This window comes from Corvus moneduloides, chromosome 5, assembly GCF_009650955.1.
Source record: "Corvus moneduloides isolate bCorMon1 chromosome 5, bCorMon1.pri, whole genome shotgun sequence".
NCBI lineage: Eukaryota > Metazoa > Chordata > Aves > Passeriformes > Corvidae > Corvus > Corvus moneduloides.
The window spans coordinates 63,759,616-63,782,243 of NC_045480.1; the positions used below are offsets into that span (position 1 = coordinate 63,759,616).

At 39.7% G+C, this 22,628-nt stretch overlaps 1 protein-coding gene across 4 annotated transcripts in view; it reads left to right on the top strand.

Annotated features, from left to right (window-relative positions):
* Positions 1–22,628, top strand: part of SLC7A11 (solute carrier family 7 member 11) — a 59,805-nt gene that overhangs the window by 27,222 nt on the left and 9,955 nt on the right. For all 4 annotated transcript variants that reach the window (XM_032109476.1, XM_032109477.1, XM_032109475.1 and 1 more), the window contains 3 exons: positions 18,315–18,438; positions 19,642–19,745; positions 20,216–20,312. In XM_032109476.1, coding sequence (XP_031965367.1) covers positions 18,315–18,438; positions 19,642–19,745; positions 20,216–20,312 — 325 coding nt within the window. The remainder of the gene's footprint in view (positions 1–18,314; positions 18,439–19,641; positions 19,746–20,215; positions 20,313–22,628) is intronic.

A 22,628-nucleotide genomic window follows, 5' to 3' on the forward strand; every position in this document is an offset into this window, starting at 1 on the left:
GTAGCTGTATAGCAAGTCACCAGAGCTTGATGTCATCAGACATTTTGTAAAATCAGGATATCAAATGTTTGATATAATCTATTTTTATATTGTTTTTAAATAATGTGAATGTCATGTCTAGCTCATGTGTGCTACCCATTCATTCTAATTACGGAGTCAACTTTGCATCTATGAGGACTGAGTGAGAGAAAAAAGTATTAGGGGTGTTTTCTTCAGTCTGTCTGAGCATTATAGAGATGCAGATGGATAAGAGGGGAATGGTGGCTAAGATGCTACAACTCTTCCAGGTTGTTACTTGTAGCCATCTGATTTTTGGCCCTTTGCATTAAAATGCAGCCCTCTACCAAGGTCAATCAGAAACTTGAATTGCACTGTTGCTCCTTGTTAATCTAGCTACTGATTAGGGATCAGATTCCTAGTAATAAAAAGAGTAAAAAATATTTTCAGTGTTGAGAGGATGCAAGCCTTTGCTATTTCTGCCTCTCTGCTTCTTACATATTATTTTGTTATTTTATAATTTAATGACAAGATTTACTCTGAAGAGGAATATTAATATCAGTAATCTTAGACACCAGAAAGGTTTATCTGCCTGGAGTTTGAAAACTTTCTCGTGTCATTATATTCTACTTATTCCTAAAAGATACATTTGACTCCAATTCATTTTCTTCATGTCAGGCTACAGTGCCAAATATTCAGTGCAGAAATGATAGGATTACATTGTGATATTTTACCTGAAGAAAATCAAAAGAGACAAATGCTGATCTTTCCAGTATTTTGTAAAGTCCATTTGCTCATGTGAATTCATCAGATTACCTTAAAGGGAAAGCCAGGTCGGTTAAGTGAGCATTTGCATTTTTTCCTCTGTATATTATTTGTGTCTCGGTATGTTTTTGTACCTGAATACTTATTCTTCATCATAGTGAGGATGCTCTAATTAGCCTCCCCCCAGCTATTTTTATGTCTTTTTATTAGGAGTTTTATACTTTCTAAATTTTACTGTATCTAGAAGCATTATAGTCTGCTTAAAGTCTTTCAGTTATCTGGGAAGCAACTCAGATGAGGTGTCCAAACCTGGAAGAATTTAATTTAAATTCAACAACAATTTCTACAGTTTATTCATGCCCTCTTTAAGTGATAAAATCATGTTTTCAGATTTATAAAATCCTTTAATGGGGAGCTGAAACTGCCAAATATAGAAAACAAATTAATTTACTAACTCAAATGTACTTACACGAAACCAAGCATGCGTTTTGCTATTTGTAAAAAGTACGAAAACCATTTAATTAAGAATGTAATTCCGTAGTATTTGTGTGTGTGTGTTCGAGAGGGACAAATAGACAATTGCTAGCTCTCAGGGGAGTTGACTTACCAGCATGAGACTGTTCTTAATAAAATGGTCTTTCCTTTACTTCTGCTCTCTCACTAAGCTTATTAGCTCCTTACTATTTGCATGCCTCACATCTTTGGCTCATTCATTATTGTTTCTTTTAGAAATTACTAATAATTCATTTCTGAAGCTAAGTATTTCAGTCTTGGATGCGTGTTTTAAATGGATTCAGATTTCTGAAATCGTGGTGTGGGAACTAACTTTTTTCCCTTCATAAATTTCTTTTATTCTTTTTAGTGAAAGGATGCCACTCTCGCTGGAAGTTGGAAATTCTCTTATTAGTGGGACCCGAATATTCTGAGTTGCTTTGCCTTTATTTATATTCTTTTTCCATTCCTGGTTTGGGAGATTTTAGACCAGGCTTCTCAGGGCTGCATCCAACCTGGCCTTGAACACTCCTGAGTTCTGGCTCCAACCTTTCCCCTCTTCACTCTCCATCCCACGCCCCCAGGAGATGTGCCATACATAAATGCCTTAACCATGACAATCTGTTGGTTCTGGTGACAAAAAATGTGATTGAGTCACATGTGATACATGCAAATGATTCAAGGGTTGCAACTTGCTTGTGAGCCATAATTGGGGTCTGTCTGTGATAGGATTTGGTGGGGGTCACCGAATCCACAAAATATTTCCAACCAGAGGAAGAAGGGAAACTGTCATGTTAACTGTGTTATCAGCTTGAGTTAAAATGGGAAAAGGGTCAGAATGGAATTGGAAATGGTAACCCAAACTAAAATCCAAGTAATTGGTTTCTTTCTGTTTTCATTAACTTCAATTACATTGGACTGGATTTTTGGTTTTGATAATGTGGATAATGTACTATTGTAGTGAAGACAGTTCTTTGGCCCTGTAATATTTGAGAGCTCCAAAATAGTAGCTACCATATATAATATAATTAACTGAGGTTGCAGATTCGGTGCTTCTGTTCTTATTTTCCTTATTCTTGGCCATTGAACACAAATTCCTCCACCACACCTGGGTGTCCCCTGTCCCACAGGTGCATTGGGTCCTACTTAACAGCAGTGCTGTGTCACAAGAGAAAGGGAATAGAGAGCACAGCTGGAAAGCACACTGTGCTGTGCAGTCTGAGTCTGGAGGAATCCAGATGTATGCAGAAAAACACTGGCAAATCCCCTGCCTTGTCTTGACAGATGCACTTTGTGTCTGAGCAGTGCTCTGAATTCACCAGAGCAATAGATGCAGGCAACAGAGGGGCTGGGAACATGACTCACTGCATGAATTCACCTGTTATATGGGTGATCACAGGGAGCAAAGGCTTTAGCAGCAGGGATAACAAAAAGACTGCAGATTTCATTGAGCATTATTCCTCTTCCTTACCTCTGCAGACAGGAAGAGACAGCCACTGTGTGAGCCTGCTGCTTTCCAGTGGCTGCATTTTTTCCTTATGCATTTAGTTAGGGACTGACCTAAATGCATGCTGTTACAATCTACGATGTTCAGGGATGTGTACATGACAACGCATTCAATGCATATTATCAGATATTTTTATTTCTTTTTCCTTTTCCCATGTGCAGTTGCTTGCTTTTTTTCCTCCTACCCCATTTTTTTGGTGCTTACATCACTGCTGAGTCCTGTGGTGAAATTCTACACCATGAGAGAGATGATCCACAGGTGCTGTATCTTTGTCACTGGCAGCTGCTTTCTAAACACCAATTTGGCATTTGAATTGGTTCAGCTGTCTTCAGGTCTTTCTATCTCCTACTTCCACTTTATTATCTTTAAATTTTAATGTAAAAAAAAAAAAGAAAAAAGATGTTCTGTTTAGAAATCGACTGCAGTGAAGAGCTACCTGTGGCAGGGTTTAACTGATATGCCAGTCAATATATGTAAATCAGAAAAGAGACTGATGCAATCTATAGTGTCTGTAAAGATTTCAAAGATGTACCTTGATCATTAATTAAGACAATAAGGATGTCTTATAAAACTGCAGTTCAGAAAACTAATAATTCACTATCGAATGAAGTCAAGGCAAGGTCACTTGTATAATTGCCTGTTCTAACATTCATATTCCTTGTATAAAATGGTCCTCTGATAAAAGTCGAGCTGAAGGCCATGGAAATATTCAGGACTAGGTAAACCATGACACTAGGCAATGCAGATTTCATACCTAAACTTTGAGGGCACACTAAAGAAACATAGTAGTTGTCTTTTTCTATGTATTTTTTTTTATTTTGTAGCCTGAATTATTATTTCATACAGAGTTAACTTATAGCACACACCTGGCATGGGTGTTGGAGAAAAGCGAGTGGGAAAATGGAAGAATAAAAATGAGTGCTATAGATGCACGGTTAGATACATTACTGCTGTGCTGGGTTTTAGCTGTGGATATGTGTGTTGAAATTAATAGTGCTACCTCTGCTCTTTTTTCCCTATTGTCTGATATAGAATCTGATTCTAACTCCTTTATGTCTCAGACGTGTAATAAGGATACCACAAAGACATTAGTCAGAAATCAGGAAGATAGTCAGCTACCAGAAAAAATCAAATCTATTCAGCAAATATAGGTAGAGGATGGAAGGAAAAAGATAAATTGCAAGGGTAGAGAGTGTAATACCATACTTCTATATATCACGGGTTTAGTAGTGGTTCTGTTCTGTTTGTGCCGTTGGGAGGGAGAATGGTAAGGCAGGGTGGGAGTACATGCTGCCTGTGGGACTGTCCCCCCTTAAGGCAGCATCTACATTAAGGCAATATTTCAGAAGCCATTGCTTTGAAATATTTGTTTCCGTTTATGTAGACTCTGTGGCTGAAGATAAAAGAACCAACTTGAAATGAAAATGACTGAATGAATTCCTTCATAATTCTGGAGACAGCTGACACTTTTTGAAGATTATTTGTTAGAACTATTCAATAGTTCTAAAAATGCATCATTGGGGCAGGATCCTATTGCAGGAGAGATGGGTGGGAGAAGTTCCTGCAAACTCACTGGATGAGTGGACATGCAAATGCCTGGGCTGCTGTGATGCATGTCCTTATTCCTTTTTTTATCCAGGACCAGTGGAGAAAGGGGGTCTGAGCGAATCTCTTGTGAGGGGATGAGGACTGAGCAAACTAGTCAAGGGGAAGGTGTCCCTACCCATAGCAGAGGGTTGGAACTAGGTGGTCTTTAAGGTCTCTTCCAACCAGAACTACTGTATGATTCAATCTTTAGATTTTACAAGTGACTGCTTTCGTTATTCACTGGGGTCAATGGAAGGTGCCATGGCCAGGTATGGGTGAGGTTTTGGCTTGCAGTGTACACAGAAGGGGCAAACATATATGAGGAAGTGGACACTTAGGATACAAGCCCTCAAACAGGTTTTCCTCTGCCAAGCTGTGGGACCTCATTTGAGGAAGCAAAATCCAGGGAACTCAGCTGGAGCTTCCTGCCCTCCCTCCTGCTCCAGAGCAGAGAAGGTGTGTCCCGGGTGCTGGGACTGTGGCTGGCTGCTGCAGAGGCTCCTGAAGCCACTCTGTTTCATGAAGATTTGGTGTCTCCAAGGTGTGAGGATGTGAAAAGCCCACATGCTGGCCCCGTCTGTCCCCACAGTAGCTATCCAGTGTGTGGTGCACAGAAGATTGCTCCTTTCCAGCCCTCATGGCTCATTTTCTTTGCCAATGTGATAACCTGCTGAGTGTAAGGTTTGTTTCCTTTCTGTTGCTGATTTTACTTTTTTTTTTTAATAATTTCTGTTTGTTCATGTGAATCATGGTTACTATGAATCAGCTCTCCTAAGGAAGTAAAACAAATGTTTATCCACGGTCTCTGGGTAGCTGGAAAAAACTGTAATCTGCTTTACCAGCAGGGTAATGTAAATGTAACACAAAATATTGTAACCTTTGAAGTTTCCATTGCCCTGGATTTCCCTTCATTTTCACCAGCTGAAACACATGCAAAACTGTTCTAACATCTATTTCAGTTGCACTGAGGGGACATAACAGTACCTGTACAGAAGGGTGACAGTTTCCTCTTTGTGGGGAACCTGAACTACTCAGCAAAACATTCATTGCGGGAAGAAAAATTCCTTGCAAGACTGATGTTCTGCAGAAGGTCCAGAGCTGTAGAACAGAGTGTATTTTACTGGAGGGATGATGGGTTTCTCAGGGCTGAGCAGCTCTTCTCTTGGCCACAGGGAAGGTTCCATTATACATTTTCATTTTCTTTTGGTGGTTCATAAGCAGGAGGCCTGACTGAAATTACCGGAAAAGAGATAGACAACAGTGTGTTAGGGGTAGATAGAAAAATGAGTAAATTCACTAGGGTGACAAGTCCAACTGAGGTGGTTTGGAACAGTCACTGCAGCTCCACCTCACATTCTTGTCTTCGGTCCTAGGGTGTTGCACTCTTTGGGAAAGCAAGAGTGTTTTATAGAACTTCTAGTGTGGGTGATGCTCTGCAGGCAAACCTCTCCAGGTTTTCTCCTTCCCACTTTAAAACTGGAACCTGGTTTTGTCTGATGTTGAGCTTTTATTTTTGTATTTACCAACGCATTAACTCTTGTGGAGGTGACTCAGAGTACTTGCCTTAATGTTTTGGTCTGAGATTTAAATCTGTGCTTCGAATAGCAGTGAAATCTCACTGTAAACCCCAGTCAAAACTATGAAATTCCTTATGAAATTGTAGATCAGCCTTTTCTCATGGGTACTGTCAGTGTTGGTTTATAGCCTGGGTATAGAAAAAGGGGTCTCACAGCCATTTATCCTGGTATTTGTGAAAGCAAGCCACCCCCACTACCTATGGCTAGTGATATAGGGCAGTAACAGCTACTTTAATTCATAGTGCAATGTTGTGATCTGTATGTGGTGCACCCTCTCCTGGAGCCAGAAGGGGATGACCCTCTTTTGCCACTTTTTATTGCCTTTTCTCTTTAATGCTGAGCCTCAAAAATGAGGAAGAGCAGAGTGCTAAGGCAGTGTTAGGTAAGCAGAGTGTTGTACCAGAGCATGTAGCAGCATCTTGCTTTCCATTAACAATAAATCTTTTATTGGAGCACCATTAGGCTGATGCTGGCACCATCTGACAGAGGTGGTGAAATGACTGTCAGAGAAAGTAAGACAGCATTTTTTGCTGAGGTAAGACACAGAATCAGAGAATAAAATACAAACAAAGCAATGGACAACAAAAATTTCAAGGGCCATATTCTCTTTATTACGCTCATGCACATCAGATTGGAGTTTTATAATTGCACAAAGAGTCATTAACATGTGCCGTGCCACCATGAGCAGTTATTCTTTGGAAGAGCATGGTCAAAATTCCAACTGCAATGGTATTACTGCACACAAGAAAAGGAATATGTTCCACTTGGTTCAGCTAGCACTATAACTTACTCTGACACTTTCTTTTTCGATGAGACATTAAATGGGGCTCTCTTATTTGATTGTTCAGCTTTAATAAGTAGTGAGATTGCTGGCTTGTATTTAAGATATGTAATAGTCATATCAAAACAAGACAATTTGGCATTGTACATCTTTCCTGTAGATGAGTACATCCTTTCTTGTGTTACAGCAGAATTTCCATCAGAGGAGCATTAATCTTAGCTAGTGAATGCTAAGATTCTTATTCCTCTACACACCCCTTCACTGCATGGTGGCTTTTTTATGTGAGTGCTTATGGGTGTGCAGATGTTCTGCGAGCAGGTTTTGATCACTTACAGTGTAGCTTACATGTTGATATTTGGCTGTGAGTATGATGGAATTTTAAACACATAGTGGTATTTTATTTAATGACTATTGTTAACTGACCATTAGGGTTTTTGGAAATTTAAATTACAGTACAGCCTATATCCATGAAACTGTAAACGAAGAGGATTTATATAAGATTATAAATGCTCCAGGGGTGCTGTGAAGTGAATAATATGCATTTCTCAAGTTGCAGTGCTGTTGTTTATTATGTCAATCCTCATTCACTTGCAACACTTGCTGTTGAACAAGTGCTGTTATTTGCATCTTCACCTTGTCATTATTTGTTCATTGTGAAAAAGTGGACTTTATAATAACAGTATTTAATTTTTTGAAGTATGATGGAATGGAAATCCCTTACAAGAACAGTTTTGATATCATCATTTTAAAAGATCTAACAGCAATTTAGAGACCTCCTCCATAGATCATGAGAATGGATAATAAATAGGAGCACTCTGATGTGGCAAGAGGTTTAACTTCTATGTGGGGATATTTTGAAGAAAAGATTTACATTCATCCAACACTGTAAAGGAATAACAGGCACTTCTAGTTTATCATATCTATTTATTACAAGAAAACACAGTTGCTAAGCAAAACCAGACAAAAGTAAAGAGATTTATCCACAAGAAACATAGAAGACCATGAAATTCCTTTTCCTTGTGCAAAACTCCCATTAGAGAGAAAGCTGCTTGTGAGTCTAAGGAAGAAATATTTCAACGGATGTGAAAATAAGCAGAAATGCTTTAGGATTCTTGCTTGGTGACTGTGAAGGCTGTGAGGAGAGGGTTTTTCTTAGTTGCAGGCTATCCCAGACATGAATAGATCCAAGCTGTAGGCCACCTAAGCTTGGTGTTGAGTGTTGACAGATCACGATGCTGTACTAGAATGACCCTGGACCGAAAATATGAATTACATATTTTCTCTGCTTCTAAGAACATAATTTTGTCCACAGTGGCCCAAATCCTGCCATTGCTTTGTGCTTAGTTTGGTTAGTGAAAAAATGCCTAGCAAACTATTGCTAAACTAACACATAAACTTGTCCTGTTGACCAGAGTGGGTATTTTAAATGGAGGCCTGCAAGAAAAATGGAGACAGGATTTTTAGCAGGATCTGTTGCAATCTATCAAAAAAGGGGTAATGATTCTAAACTAAAGGAGGGTAGGTTTAGATTAGATACATGGAATAAAGGTTTTATAATGAGGATTGTAAAGCAGTGGAACAGGTTGCCCAGGGCAGTGGTAGATGACACATCCCTGGAAACATTCAAGGCCAGGTTGGGTGGGTTTCTGAGTGACCTGATCTAGTGGAAGGTGTCCCTGCTCTTCCCAGGGAAGTAGGACTAGATGACATTTAATGGTCCCTTCCAACCCAAACCTTTCTATGATTCTCTAGGTTTAATTTCAAATGTAGGCCTCAGGGAGGCTGGACAGGGTGCTATGGAGTGCCAGGATGTAGGGATTTTTGATGGCACCAGTATATGGTCCCTTTAGGTTGATGCTATGGGACAGGATAAGAGATAGTGTGGTAAATTCTGTATAAATCCTCATTACCACTTTCATTTTAAGATGTTAGCATGTGCATTTCTGACAGAGGGTACACTGAACAGTGTGCAATTGCAAAGACAAGTCAGCCTTAAAATCCTGAGTCTCATTGATTACACTGTCCAAGATAATTGAAATAGGCTAATAATTCTGGCTATTTCATGTCACTAACCAACTGCAGGGAAACTTGATTTGCAGCAGAGTTTTCAGGATTAACTCTCTAAGGTTATGTTTAAGGTTATGCTTAAGATTTCTCAGTTTGAATGCAGAAAAAGAAAACCCCAGCCTTACTGGTCATTTTGAAAATTGTGCATATTTTGCTTCATGATATCACTTCATCACTTCTTAAAAAAGAGAAGGATAAGCTTTTCTCCTATGCCTGTGATTGTAGTTTCAGCATTATGAAGGTTTAGTGAGAGAGGATTTCAGCTTACTATTTCCTTACTCAAAGCACAGAAGATAATAAAATAAAAAAAGTTGATATTCCCATTTGAACTCCATTCAAATGCTTTCAGTTACTGTGTGTTGCAAAGGCATATTTAAGCTCACATTTGGAGTTTTCTGGATTTCTATTCTATGTTAGAACTCCTGCTTATTTCAGTGTACTGTATGGGCTGTCCCACATCTGTAGGTAGTCTGCTGGGCTGTCCTTAGCAAGACCATAATTTCCCTGCTTTCTGCAGAGAAAATAATTTATCTGCCAGATAGGCCCCTTCATGGCAGTGCAGTATTGTTAAGACATCTCCCTTTAATTTCATTTACACCTTTTTGTATCCTTTAAAATGCTAATGCTTTAAGGCACCTGCAGTTACCATTTTTCTCATTTTGAATTCCTTCAGAAGAAGAGCCTATCTTGGTAATTGATATTTCAGTTTCCATGGTGCTCCTTATTGCAAGTAACTGCTCTTTTCATCACCAAGTGGTGCAATTTTCATTCATGCTGAAATATCAATGGTAACATACAGCAGCAAATTGTTCCTTTATGATCCTTGGCATTGTGGAAACCCTCCTGCTCAAAATTAAATGTCAAGGAATTTAACAAGTATGAAAAATTTGGCTCCTTTTATACACATGCATACAGAGACATATGCTTTTCCCTCCATGCACTGTGCACCTGAGCATTCCCAGACTGTGAGCTTGAGTGGCTCATTTTGGGAATGATAGCAGCCTTGCCAGCCTGCTCCCTTGCATTACTCAAAGTGTTTCTCTGTCATTTGCTCTGGCCCAATTGGAACATATGTTGTCAGTGTAGGCAATAGATATACACATAGATCAAGGCAGGGCTCTGCTTCCACCCCAGCCCTGCTCCCTGCAAACACTGAGATACTTGTGGGAGTGTGGGGAGGGTGCTGTGACAGGCAGCGTGGTTTTTAGTGGGATTCCTTTCACAATCACTGTAATCTCTTTCCCTGGCCATGATGTTGTTATGCAGTAGCTGCTGACTTAGGTTTCTTAGCTATGTGGCCTGATCAGCACATTTCCCATATCAGGTTCCCTTGTTTCTAATTCTAAATATCCTTCACTCCCCCACCGCCAACTACTGCCAGTGGTCCATCTTTCCTAAGAAAAGTTATCCTGCCTGGAAAAAGTAGACTCTGCTCATAAATCAGGTGCTTAGGGAATTAATAATTTCAAACTCCCATGAGAGCATCCTGTAATAAATTAAACTACTTTTAATACACAATTACTTCACTTCCTCATTTTTACATTTATTTTAAGTCTGGCAGTGATGTATGTGTTGGTATGGAGCAGTTAAGAGGAAGTTAGACCCGCTATCACGTGCTAAATAAAGCAGCTTGGAGGAAGTACTTTGGATTTTGCCTCTGTCCCTTTCCCCTCCATTTCCATACAGGAGCTGGGTGCAGGCAGGTGTTTTGTTCTTACAGCCCTGTGTCAGGTTTGTCATTATGGCTTCTTTGCCTTCAAGCAAGCACTGTGATTTACTAGTGCTTCTCACCATATCCTATGCTACTGGCAGTGCTGGAAGCACTTCCAATAAACAGACCTCAGAAGAAAATAAAATGCTGGAGCTTTTGAGAGAGCAGAGGTGCTCCTTTCAACTCCTGGTTGGGAGAGATCTGGGCAATAAAAGTAAAATCTGAGGTTTTGCCTCTCTGGTGGAAGAGATCACAAACTTCCTTGAGGACATTAAGGTTTCCCACAAATGAAATAAAAGGAGGGTATGTTAAATGATGATGTAGGAGAGAAACAGAGAAGTCATTAATCAAACTCAGGAGTGACAATATATTTGAATTTGAATCCTCTGGATTTAGACTATGCTGCTTTTTAAAAGGCAAGATTTTGTGAGAGTGGCAGACAACTTTTTAATTCCACATTGGACCTAAACCCCACTTTTATTGCAATACGCTATATAAATGACCATTGTCTTCTGGGTATCTTCACTGCCATTTCAGATTCTGAAATGTAAAATGCACTTTGCTAGAGATCCTTCATTTTCCAGGCACCTGGCTGTTATCTGGTTAAGCCTCCCTGACTCTAATAATAAGCACACTTCAGTTCCTAGGGTAGGCCTAGTTTCATGCAGGTATGACTATAGCAATAGGAAAGAAAAGCAAGCTTCTTTGGACTTTTAGGTTCTCAGGAGGGATGTAACTTGGGGCCAAGTTACAGTGCAAAATACAAGCCAGGTTTGGTTATCCACATGTCTTTTGGAAACAGTCGTAAACTTTGTACAATAAGTTTGCAGCTGAGGTAACGTGAAGATATTGAACACTGGCACTTGATGTATTTATGGAAATAGAGTTGACTGAGAAATCACAGGGGGTGATTGATATTTTATATTTCAAGTCTGTATTCAATTTCTTCTTTTAAGGAGATTTTAAAAATTAGCCCCCATAGTAGCTCTGTGTGCTTCCTCTTGTGCTCAATTTCTAGCTCCTAATAGTGCTCACATGCCTGCTATACAAGAAATGGCTAAGCAGAGACAGAGAGATTAATATTTAGTGCTGTAATCTCAAAAGTCCTTTGTGGATTTAGCTGTCATCTTTGTTATCTGCTGTGTTGGCATAGTTTTCTTTGCGAATGCCAATATGAGATATCCACCTCATGCAAAATGATTCAGGATCCTCCTTGACCATGACTCTGGCTGGTAGTCCAAGTTTCAGAGGAATCCATTCTGCTCTTCAAAGAAAGGTGTTTCATAAAAGGTATTGACTTGACAGGGTGGGGCTTCGGCCATGACGTAAATGAGCTCTCTCGTCAGATCTGGTTTGGCAATCTGAGTTTGAACACAAAGACATCGCAACCAACTTTAAATCTCTATTAAAATAAAGCAAATCCCCTTGTGAGCATAACAACTATTCTCAGCTTCTTAAGGTCTGTGAAGAGATTTGTTTCTTGAGACTTGAGCTGGGAGGGTTTGCCTGAAAGGAGATGTTTTATGGAAAAGAGTGTTACCCTGTGCAATTACTACCTAAGTCTTAAGACAAGACAGTATTTATGCTAATTAGTTTTTGAGGAAAACCTGCTGGAAAAAGTGCTGGAAACATCTGAGAAGTTAATATAATTTCCTGCCCTTTGCAGCACACTGTTAACACAGTATAACCCTTTAAAGTCAGTTGGTCATGGAAGATCCTATTTACGAACTGTAAGCAATTATAATCTGAACCAGTGAAGTCAAGCACTGGGAAGTAAATAAGTAATTAGCACAGCAGAAGCTCTTCTCTTGCTAGGTGGTAGAAGGCAAGAAGACTGCAGACTGTACCCTGATTCTTCACTCTGTTATCCCAGTGTCATGCTGCTGTGTCTCTGAAGTAAGAACTATGGAACCAAAGCATGGAAATGAAGGACTACAGCAGTAGCATCCATGGAGCATGTGGTGTTGTAAATGAGAGTGCAGCTTCACGACTAGGCTTTCCTTTCTTTCATCCCTCCTCTCAAAATCAAGAAAAGATCACAGGAAGGGAAGTTATGTAATTGAATATTTTCTAAGCTGCAAGCCAACAGACTGCAAGTTCCTCTGATCTGGAATATAAGGATGGAACATATTGGGAGGCAGTGAAGGGAAGAGATGATTTGCTGATGGGAATCTTCACTACAATAAACAAAATAATAATAGCTTGTCACTGAAGTCAGCAGGTGCTGAGACACTGGTTAGCATCTACAAATACATGGATTTGAGAGGTGCTGTGATGATTCCCATCACTTTTGTCTGTCTATTCGTGGCTTTGATTCAGTTTTGAGAGGTGACCTCCTTTGAAGTTTTACATCCACCTTTTCTCCAAGCAGATGGTTGAGATTGTAGTTTTTTCACCAGTTTTTTTGACATGGTGAGAATTATTTGATCCCTTTAGTGTAATGTGTTGTCCTATATGCAGCTTTTTTGCATGCAAAACATGTCAGGGATAAGTGAGTTTATACCAAAATGTACTGCTTGCTGCCCAGGATTTGGGATTGCTGCAGGTCACAGAATGACTGCCTGGGAATGGTGAGAGACATAGATTGGACTCTGGAACACAGCGCTTACTAAGGCAAGCCTGTATATCTTCTAGTCTTGCACTGAAATTCTAGGAATATTAAATTTTTCTTGCCACTTTCTGTATTTGGTTATTTTTTTTCCAGTGTCAGGTTATTTGGATAAATTTGCTCTTGTAATAAATTTGCTCTTTTTCTACCAATCTTTGGTGCTATGGGAGTGCAGCGGATGACTAGATTTTTTTAAGAGTGCCAAAATCTGGAAAGAGTTCATTTGGAAAATTGCTTAGCAGATTGCAAATGGTGAGTAAATTAATGCACAAGAGAACTTTTGAAACTCCTCTGGTAGTAAATTTTCAACTAAAGAAATACAGAAGATACAACATCATGTTCATGAAAACTAAGCAAATCCTTGCTCGTAAATCACATGAGGGAATTAGGGATTCCCCTCTCTCCTTCTTTACTATTTTCAGTCTAAATTTATATATATAATTATCTTCCACAATTTCCTTACTACAGTAAAGATGTCATTTCATGTAACTTTATCAGTAGTTAAGTGATTTATTTAGGCTTTTTTATCTATGTTTCCTGACTGGGTTCTTCTAGTGCAGCTTTGTCCAGGAAGGTTGACTATGATGAGCATTTGTAAAACCTGGCTTTGAAATGGTTGCAAGGAAAAGGTTTTGGTATGATCTCTAAATGACAAAGAATGTGGCAACAAGGTGCTTCACCGTTGTAAACTCAGCTGGTTTGGAGGGGTGTCTTAGACTCTGTGGTTGTCATTTCATAGAAAGAACAGCCCTCAGTGGTCACAGCTCTTAGTGCTCGCTGTTTGCTGTTATAAAAGTTGCCATTAACCTGGGATATGTGCTGTACATTTCTAAGAATGTTCCTCGGCTGATTTATTGCCATGGTATTTCTCATCCTCAGGTTCTTGCTCTGGTTTTCTTTCTCTTTTCCTTTTATCTTTTTTTCTCTTTCCGCTTTCTCTTGCTTGCTCTGCTCTCTATTTTTTCTTGCAAAAATATTTGTAGGAGGTAGAGATGTACTAGAGCTGATTATCAGAGGATCTATGATTCTGCAACACTGAAGGTTAAATGCAAATCCAGTGGTTATCCTGACTGACTGAACTGAATGGCCTAGCTCTGGTGCCTTTTACACGCTTTAGAGGAAGGAAATTTGCTTCCAAGCAATATGCAGCGCTGCTTGGCAACGATTTCAGCCCTGTATAGCCCAGGATGGGCTAGCTGTGTTCCCAATGCTGAACTTCTCAGTGACAGTAGGCTCCTTGGTGACTCATTTCCTGGGAATGACAAGGTAAATGTGCTCTTTGTTCAAGTGTGATTCTTCATTACCGTTGCTTTATAGATAGAGCAGAAGGGAAAGATTTAGCTCTGAATAGTAACTAGGGATGGGTAAGTCTTAAAAGGTATGGAGACTCAATTCAATTTAAGTCAACATTCATCTGCATAGAAGTTATCCTAATTGTCTCTCACCCACTTTTTAAAGGACTTTTTAATTATATGGTCAATATTTTCCTGATTCAGATTTCCTCAGATTCCTTTTGATACTGATTTTCTTCAAAGTTTTGGGCGAAGACATGAGTATTGCAAAAAGACTTCCCTGGCAGCAGCTTCCCCTTCAAACCAAGGAGCAGCCTGCTTGAATATCATCTTGACACTAATGCTCAAGACATTTCCAAATAATTGTACAGGTTTGGAGCTAATATCAAGGCTAGGTTGGATGGGGCCCTGAGCAACCTGGTTTAATGAAACGTGTTCTTGCCCACAGCAGAGGGGACTGTAAAGAGATGATCTTTAAGATCTGTTGCACCTCAAACCATTCTATGATTCTATGATGATTCTTTGATCAACACCTCAAGGTCTACTCAGGCAAACAGCTGGTTTGAAAAGATTTGTTCTTGCTTTTGAAATCTTTTGAAATATCACTCTGAAATGGAGTGCAAAAATGAGAGTACTGCCCTATAGTAACAAGTAGCCGCTTCAATGCAAGGTCAAAATCCTGGGCTTGCTGTAAGTAAATGAGATATTGCAGTCTCCTGTATCTGAGCACTCTCAGTGCCATGGTTTTTAAGCCATTGACCCTTCTGAGGTCTTCATCAGTAGGATGAGATTTGTGTTCTGCTTCTAAGATTTTTTTTCCAAAAAAATGTCCTACTGATATGGTCAAGTTTCCCATCAGAACTTTTAGCTTTGATGAATCAAAATCTTTAAAAAAATAAAAGTGGAAAATATGTTTGTCTAGTCCAAAAGTCTCAGCTAGCTGTGAGGCAGCTGTTAATTTGTTTTGTATCAGAAACATGGCTTATCAGTATTGCAGACCCCCTGTGTTGTGTGTGATTCATAGAATGCAGAAGTGAAAAGGTGGCAACTTCATCAATAGAGGCAATTCGATGGAGAATAGAACCTAGGTATGATTTTTCATATTTAGAGACAAGATTTGGAAGTCTGGAGAATACCTAAAATATTCCAAGAAAATTAGTACAGTGATCCTCTAGGGAAAGGAGGTAGTCTTTATTGCTAATGGCATTACAGCTTTTATTCCAGCATGGAGACTGTAGTTCACAGCAGAGAGTCTGATGGGATCCTGTTGCAAATTGGGAACTGCCTGTTAAAATGGATGGATAGAAAAGACACAATTAAAGCTCTCACTCAGTGGTTTTACATATGGTTCCTATCTGTCTGCCTGTGCTTTCAGGTGATTTGAGGACTAAATGCAAATCTGAGTGGAGGTGTCAGTGAGAAATGAACTGTACTGTATTGCTTATCCCTGAAATCTTGAAACTGGCCTTTTATTTCTGTCTAAATCTGTCACTGGAAGCAGTGGGTAATAAGCAGAACTTGGAAGGGTTGTGCAGGTATACAACAGCCCTCTGAAAGCTCACTCCTGCCAGGAGGCAAAAGGAGCTGCAGCCTGAGCACTTGCTTCCCTCAAGAACAAGGACTTGGGAGCTTAGAAGTCACAGCATCCCTTGTGCTGCTCCAAGCGCTGAGTTATGATTTGCAGGCTTTTTAATGAATAGTGCTTGCCGACTAGTTCTGGCTTGTTTAGGGTTTTTTTTCTTCAGAACGTGTTTTTTCTGTTGGTATTACTATCCAAGGGCATTAGTGCTCTTCAGCATAACAAGGCAGGACTTGCAGTGCTAAGAAAATGGTCATGTTTGCAAGCATGATTCTTTCCCCTCCCCCAGTTTTGAACTGCCATTTTGTTTTATCAGAAATTAAACTGGGATTTAAATTAGATGTGAATACAAGGTTTTTAAAAAGAGTTAGAACAAACTAAGCAAACAAACTTAATCTGTTACATTTAACAATATGCTTTCAGTCATTTAAATGGTTTTTGTGAAAATAGTCCAAATTTGCTATCTTTGGCTGAAAGCACTCTTTTTTAGGTTGGAGTAAGGGCTGATTTCTCCAAAAGCTTGGTGGTTGAAGCATTCATCTGCGATGCAGAAAATATAGATAATATCCCTGTTCTGAGAGGCTTTAAATCCATGTACCCCTACCTTGAATCAGATGCTAAGAGGATTTAATTCAATTTTCACCCTGGTCAGGTAAGAAGCTTAACCCAACTGATTGCAATACATCTGGCAACTGACCTACAAACCCCATTTTGGCATATGTTATCAACACACAGAGCTGCAGTATTTCTTGGGTCCATAACTGTGGGTTTTCCAGCAATACAGCACATGTATTCTGGGCTCTTTGCTCTAGTCCTTGCCGTCATCTTCTCCATCAATAAACATATCCTACAAGTTGACTGGCTTCCCTTTTTCCCATTTCTTCACTTGAGATATGTGTATGAGGTAGCTGTGGCTTAATACGGTATCATGATGTCTACCCAGTTTTGGTGTTACATTACTGGCGTGATCCTATTACCTACCTGCCTGTGTGTCTGGGTTAATGGGAGCATTTGACACCATGGTTTCTGAGGTGGGCAAGATGTGCAACAAAGATACTGTCCTGCTTTACTTATTTACAAATAAATACATTTATTTATTCAGTCTCAGGTTAGATCTTATTTTCAGCTCTATACAGCCATACTGATGTGAAGGATCTATTTGAGAAATAAGGGCTGGTAGTGAAGAAGATCCTTAAATTCTGACCTGGTTGTGTTTCTTTGAGAAAAGTATCAGACAAGAATGGATCTTTGCATTGGTTTTCAAAATACCTTTTCCTTTGAGGTGATTACAATAGTCCTTTACAAATGTGCTTTTGATCTCTTCTGGAACACCAGAATTCCTAGTTCTGTCTTTCCTTTCTTCCAACTGCTGGGGTGACCTTCACAACAGTGTTCTTTAAATATGGCAATCTCTTAATCCCTCCAAAAGCAGCCTTAATATAGACAGCTGGAAGGACCCAGCCATGAAAGAGGAGCTCTCAGCTCTCCTCAGAGGGACCGTACATACAGTCACTCTCAGCCTTGGAACTAAAAGATTCGTTTCAGGTCTGAGTTTTTTCTTGGTGTGCTGTAGATATCAATAATATTAAGTGGAAAGAGACTAGGATAACTCTTGAGGCATCTCAAGATGGGTTTTCTCCTTACTCAAAGGTTTGCTTGCAGTGTGGCTTTGGACAAATGCCTCTGTTCCTCCTTTTAAAAACAAATAATTCTGCTTTTCTGACTAGAAGGACATGCTATATAAAAGTTTGGCATTATTATATATTTGTTTATTATTGTTCTGTCTTTTAGCTAGGATGGCAGGGGGGTTGTGCTTTTCAATACCATTTGTGCTGTGCTAAATTTACAAATTTGTGCTGTTTTTATTTCTGTGTCATATTCTGTGCTCATGTTCCTCTGAATAGTGAGAGAGATAAGTGGGATGTGGTAAGGTGTGTAAGGGAAGAAACACACCCAGGAGGAAAGGGCAGAATTTTGCATGCTGGATATTTTGGTATGCAGGGGAAGATGTCGAACACCTCCAGGTGTTTGGGTTCAGCTGGCAAGTCAATCTCAGTACGCAACTTAAATGGGAAGTGGGGCACCAATGGGAAGCATGGGGACCACAAGCCCTTTGGTGTCCCCGGAAGACTCCTCCCTCAAATGGTTTCTCACCTCTTCACTATAAACTTATTTCCTTTGTCTAGAGGGTTTTGTTTATTCCTTTTTTTACTGGTAGTTTCTAATGATGATATTTTGGGATAACCAAATTTGCATTCGCCATCATTAGTGGCTTCTTCTCATGTTATTTGTTTCATGTTTAGGGATTAGCAACCAGATTGCAAAATAATGAGCTACCTTGTGTATTTCAGAAACATACCCCTCGCAATATGCATTTCAATGATTATCGTCACAGTTGGCTACGTGTTAACAAACGTGGCTTATTTCACTACAATCAGTGCTGGGGAATTGCTGCTTTCAAAAGCTGTAGCAGTGGTAAGTTACAGAAGAAAAATACGAAGATATATTCCTGCTGCAGTCGTGTTTATTGATATTATTCTTATTTCCAGGGGGGGAAATGGACACATTCAGTCAGGTTTTGGTATGGTGGCACTTTTTAGCATCTCGGTGAAATTTGATATTTGACTGATGAGTGGGATTGCACTTCAGGCCATCGGTAGCATTTATAATGCAACATTGGATTGTATTTATTTACCTCTTATAACAAAGTCAACAGGGCTTAAATTTTATAGCCAAGTACATGCTTGAAAAATTCAGTGCTATATTGTAAGCTCAGCTCCTGGGAAGCAGGAATCACAGATATTTATGGAAGAGAGAGCTCTGAACTGTCTTGTGTAGCAGAAGATGGTAACTGTCTCTGCACAATATGTGTCCTGAGTACTCCAGAATTGGGTTGCTGTGAATACCGTAGCTCATTTGGGAAGGAGTTGCAAGGCAGCCTGGCTAGGAAATACTGCTTTGATTGTTCTTGCTGAATTGTGGTGATGACACTGATTTTTATATTTATGGTATCTGAGTCACAATGAGGAAATAAATAGTTCCATTTCTTTTTCAGTAGTGACACTGCCTGTGGCTATTTCAATTGATGTGGGTTTTGAAAAACCAAATTCTGTAGTGAATAGGAGATCTAGAAAGAAAACATTTTATAAACATTTCATAAATTGTGCATGTTGCCTGTGGTGCCCCAAAGTCCAATTAAGGCTCTTCTGCTAACCTGAAACACTAAAGCATGAATGGATGGACTATACCACTGGGTAGTGCCAGCTGAGTGCAATGAAGGCTGTAGAAAAAAGATATTAGGTGTGCAGATCAGACCTTGATCCATTCAGACTTGATCTTCTTCTTGATCCATTCAGACTTGGTCTTCTTCTTGATCCATTCAGACTTGGTCTTCTTCTTTGGAGCCATAATGATCTAAATTGACATGAGTCAGGGCCTGATTCCACGTCCTCATCTTTGCTTCAACTGGAGATCTTCTACATGCTCTCAGGGATAAGGGTAGGACAGCTTAGCAGTAGTAGCTGTGCTCTCACAAAGAGGCAACAAATGCACAGCACAACTTTCAGTGAGGGATGCAGAGAAGGGGTATAACTAACACTATGATAATTTGCTAATAGAGGACAATTATCTTCCCATTTTATGAAAAGTCACTGTGTGTCTCTCTCTCTTCTCTAACAGACCTTTGCCGAACGACTAATGGGAAACTTTTCTTTAGCTGTACCAGTGTTTGTTGCTCTCTCCTGCTTTGGATCTATGAATGGTGGCATTTTTGCAGTCTCCAGGTGAGCACTGCTGATGTTCCTGGGGGTGAGGGCTTGGGAGACATAGTGAAAGTATGGAAGCAAGGGGAAGGGAGAGTAGAGTTCATTCCTTTAGCAGGACATCATAAATGACTACACTGTTTACCAGGTGTAGGGCTTTTTCTAACTTTGTTTAGGGTGCTATTTTTAAAATCCTTTGAATGGTTTGAAAATGAATTGCTCTGAGGCTACCCCTTAATCAATGGCTGCTTTTTTTCATGTGAAGGAGGAAAATCGGAGGGAAAATATTAACTCATTCCAAACACCAATCAAGGGACACCTTCAGAGATGGTTTTGATTTCTGCATGTGGGTTTCTCCTGCTAGTGCTTTCATTTAGAACACCTCAGACAAGACTAAGAAGTGCTGCTGTGCTCTGTGACTTTCATGAGCCACTTTGTGTACTCACAGTAATGAGCACATTTAAAGTCTGTCCACATTTATTTCCCACCAGGATGTTCTTCGTTGCATCCCGCGAGGGTCACCTTCCAGAAATTCTCTCCATGATTCATGTCCGCAAGCACACTCCTCTGCCAGCTGTCATTGTTTTGGTAAATCATACAAACAAATGTTCCTGCACTAGAATTCATATTACAGATTTGCTCTGGAGGATTCAAACAGAATTTGGGCACTGCTTGAGTCTCATCTATTAATTTGTACATGGGCTTTGGGCAGGGCGGAGGACAGGAGAAAGAGGAGTGAGATTTGGGAGTTGTTGTTATTCTATCATTTCTTCCTTGCTTTCTTGCCTATCACTGCAATCTAATTCATGTGTTATTGCTCTGAATTTCTAAGGACCTGCTAGTGATGAGCTAGTTCCCTTTCAGAGAAACAAATTACAGTTAAACAAACAAAAAAAGGATTCAGTTAACTGAAAGTTGAACTAAACACCAGCATCTGGGAGTACCCTAAAGGCTCATTATACTACCTTATAGTGAAAAATGCTAACAGTTTTGCACTAAGATAACAGAGGGAGAACCCTCAGCAGTACAGCATAGTGGTGATTAAAACATGAGAGAACATATGCCTGGGAAATAGTCTGTGAATTTTCTAAGGAAAACCACTGGTGCTTTGGTGGAAGTCCTATTACTGACTTTTAAAATAGCAGGAAAGGTAAATGCAGACCATGTGTTTGCTTTGCAGACTAATTTGTATGGTAAAATATTAGGACTAAGTGTCAAAATACCAACTTCAAAGTTCAGTTTGCATAGTGCCAGGAAGATTTTCACTTAACTTGAAGTCTTCATAATCATGGGTGTTCAGCCCCTCTTTTGGGATCAATGACCGCAATGTATGTGGATAGGCCGCTGCTATATTTAGGGACTTCCAGCCAAAGCAAAAAATGCACCTATGAGTCTATGCTAGTAAGATCAGATGCCTGTGGAATTTAAATTGGTTTTTCCTATTGATGCCTATAAGCTCACTGCTGAATTGTTGAATTTTATATGTGCACTTATAACCATAGTCTTTGAAATTTTGAAAATTAGGCAGTGTGATTATGGTGAAAAGTTTTAATGAAATGAATTTTCCATAAGCATTTAGTTTGAATTTTATTTCTTTGGGCTTACTCATACCTTGTGGGTAAATTGCATTGACTGTTTTTTGTAGAATGAAATGCAGAAAATGTATTAATATATTATTTTTTTTCCTGACAGACATTTTCTGCTATTGCATATGGTCCTGTTACACCAGTGCATTGATTTCCTTTGAAAAAGTCAGATTCTCATATGAAGATGGCTTTCCTTCAAAGATTGCAATTTTTTAGCTCACCTTATTGCAAATAGAGCCGTGACAGGATACATCCTACATCAGTAGTCATTTTAGCATTTCCCTATTTTATTTCTCCTTCCAAATTCTGCACACTGCAAGAAACGAAAGAGCTCTTGAGGATAAACTGAGAAAATGAGCACCTGTTTGAGGCTTTTTAAGTTAAAAAACAAAACAAAACAACACTTTTTTTGGAATTAAGAAATCTGTTTATGTGTCTATGTTGTTAGAGAGACTTCCCAGTCTGACTATTCACGAGACTTCCCAGCAATCACACTCCCAATGCCAGGTATGTCAGTGCTGGGACTGGAGCCCCTTCACAGTGGTGGCTCTGGTGACTCGAAGGGTCGTTGCTGGACTCCTGCATATCCCACTCACAGGCCAGGTTTCCCCACTGCTTCGACCCTGAGTTTCCCATGGCAGAGTATCATTCCATAAAGCCACTTAGTCCCAGTGCAGGAACACAGAAACAGCCAAACTGGTGCCCCCGTAGAGGGACCCCCAAAAAAGGAACCCCATGGCTTTTATACCCCACAGTCTCCCCAGGCACAAGTCTCGCTCTTCCTCCAGAGTCTGGTTTCTGCCCCATCTCCATGTCCATCCACTTTGCTGGCTTCACTGGTCTTCATCTGCTTTGGTATCCAAAGGGTTGGCATGTCCTGGCTCCTGCTGTGTCACCCAGTATCTGTTCATCTGGCTGGAGTCACTAGTCTTTCATACCCTTTGTTATTCCAAAGGTTGGCAATTCATGGCCTCTTGTCTTGGGCTCCCACACAGAACTCAGCCTGTATTTCAATCTGCATCTCAATTTGCAAGTCTGGACTAGATCTACCCGGACTAGATGTACTCCTCACCAACATCCTGGTATTTGACAGATGTGTATAGTAACTGAAAGAAATCATGCAATCTGATTGTAATCCTGCTTTATTGTATTTTTTTCTTGATAGCTCTCCGCTTGCATTATTATTGTATATAGCTTGCATTATAGTTATAATTGAGATTTTAAACTTTTAGAGGCTGAGTCTTTAGAGAAGAAATCTTGCCCAATATAATTCAGTGGTACAATTTCCTTTGACATTTACATAGAAGGAGTTTGCTTA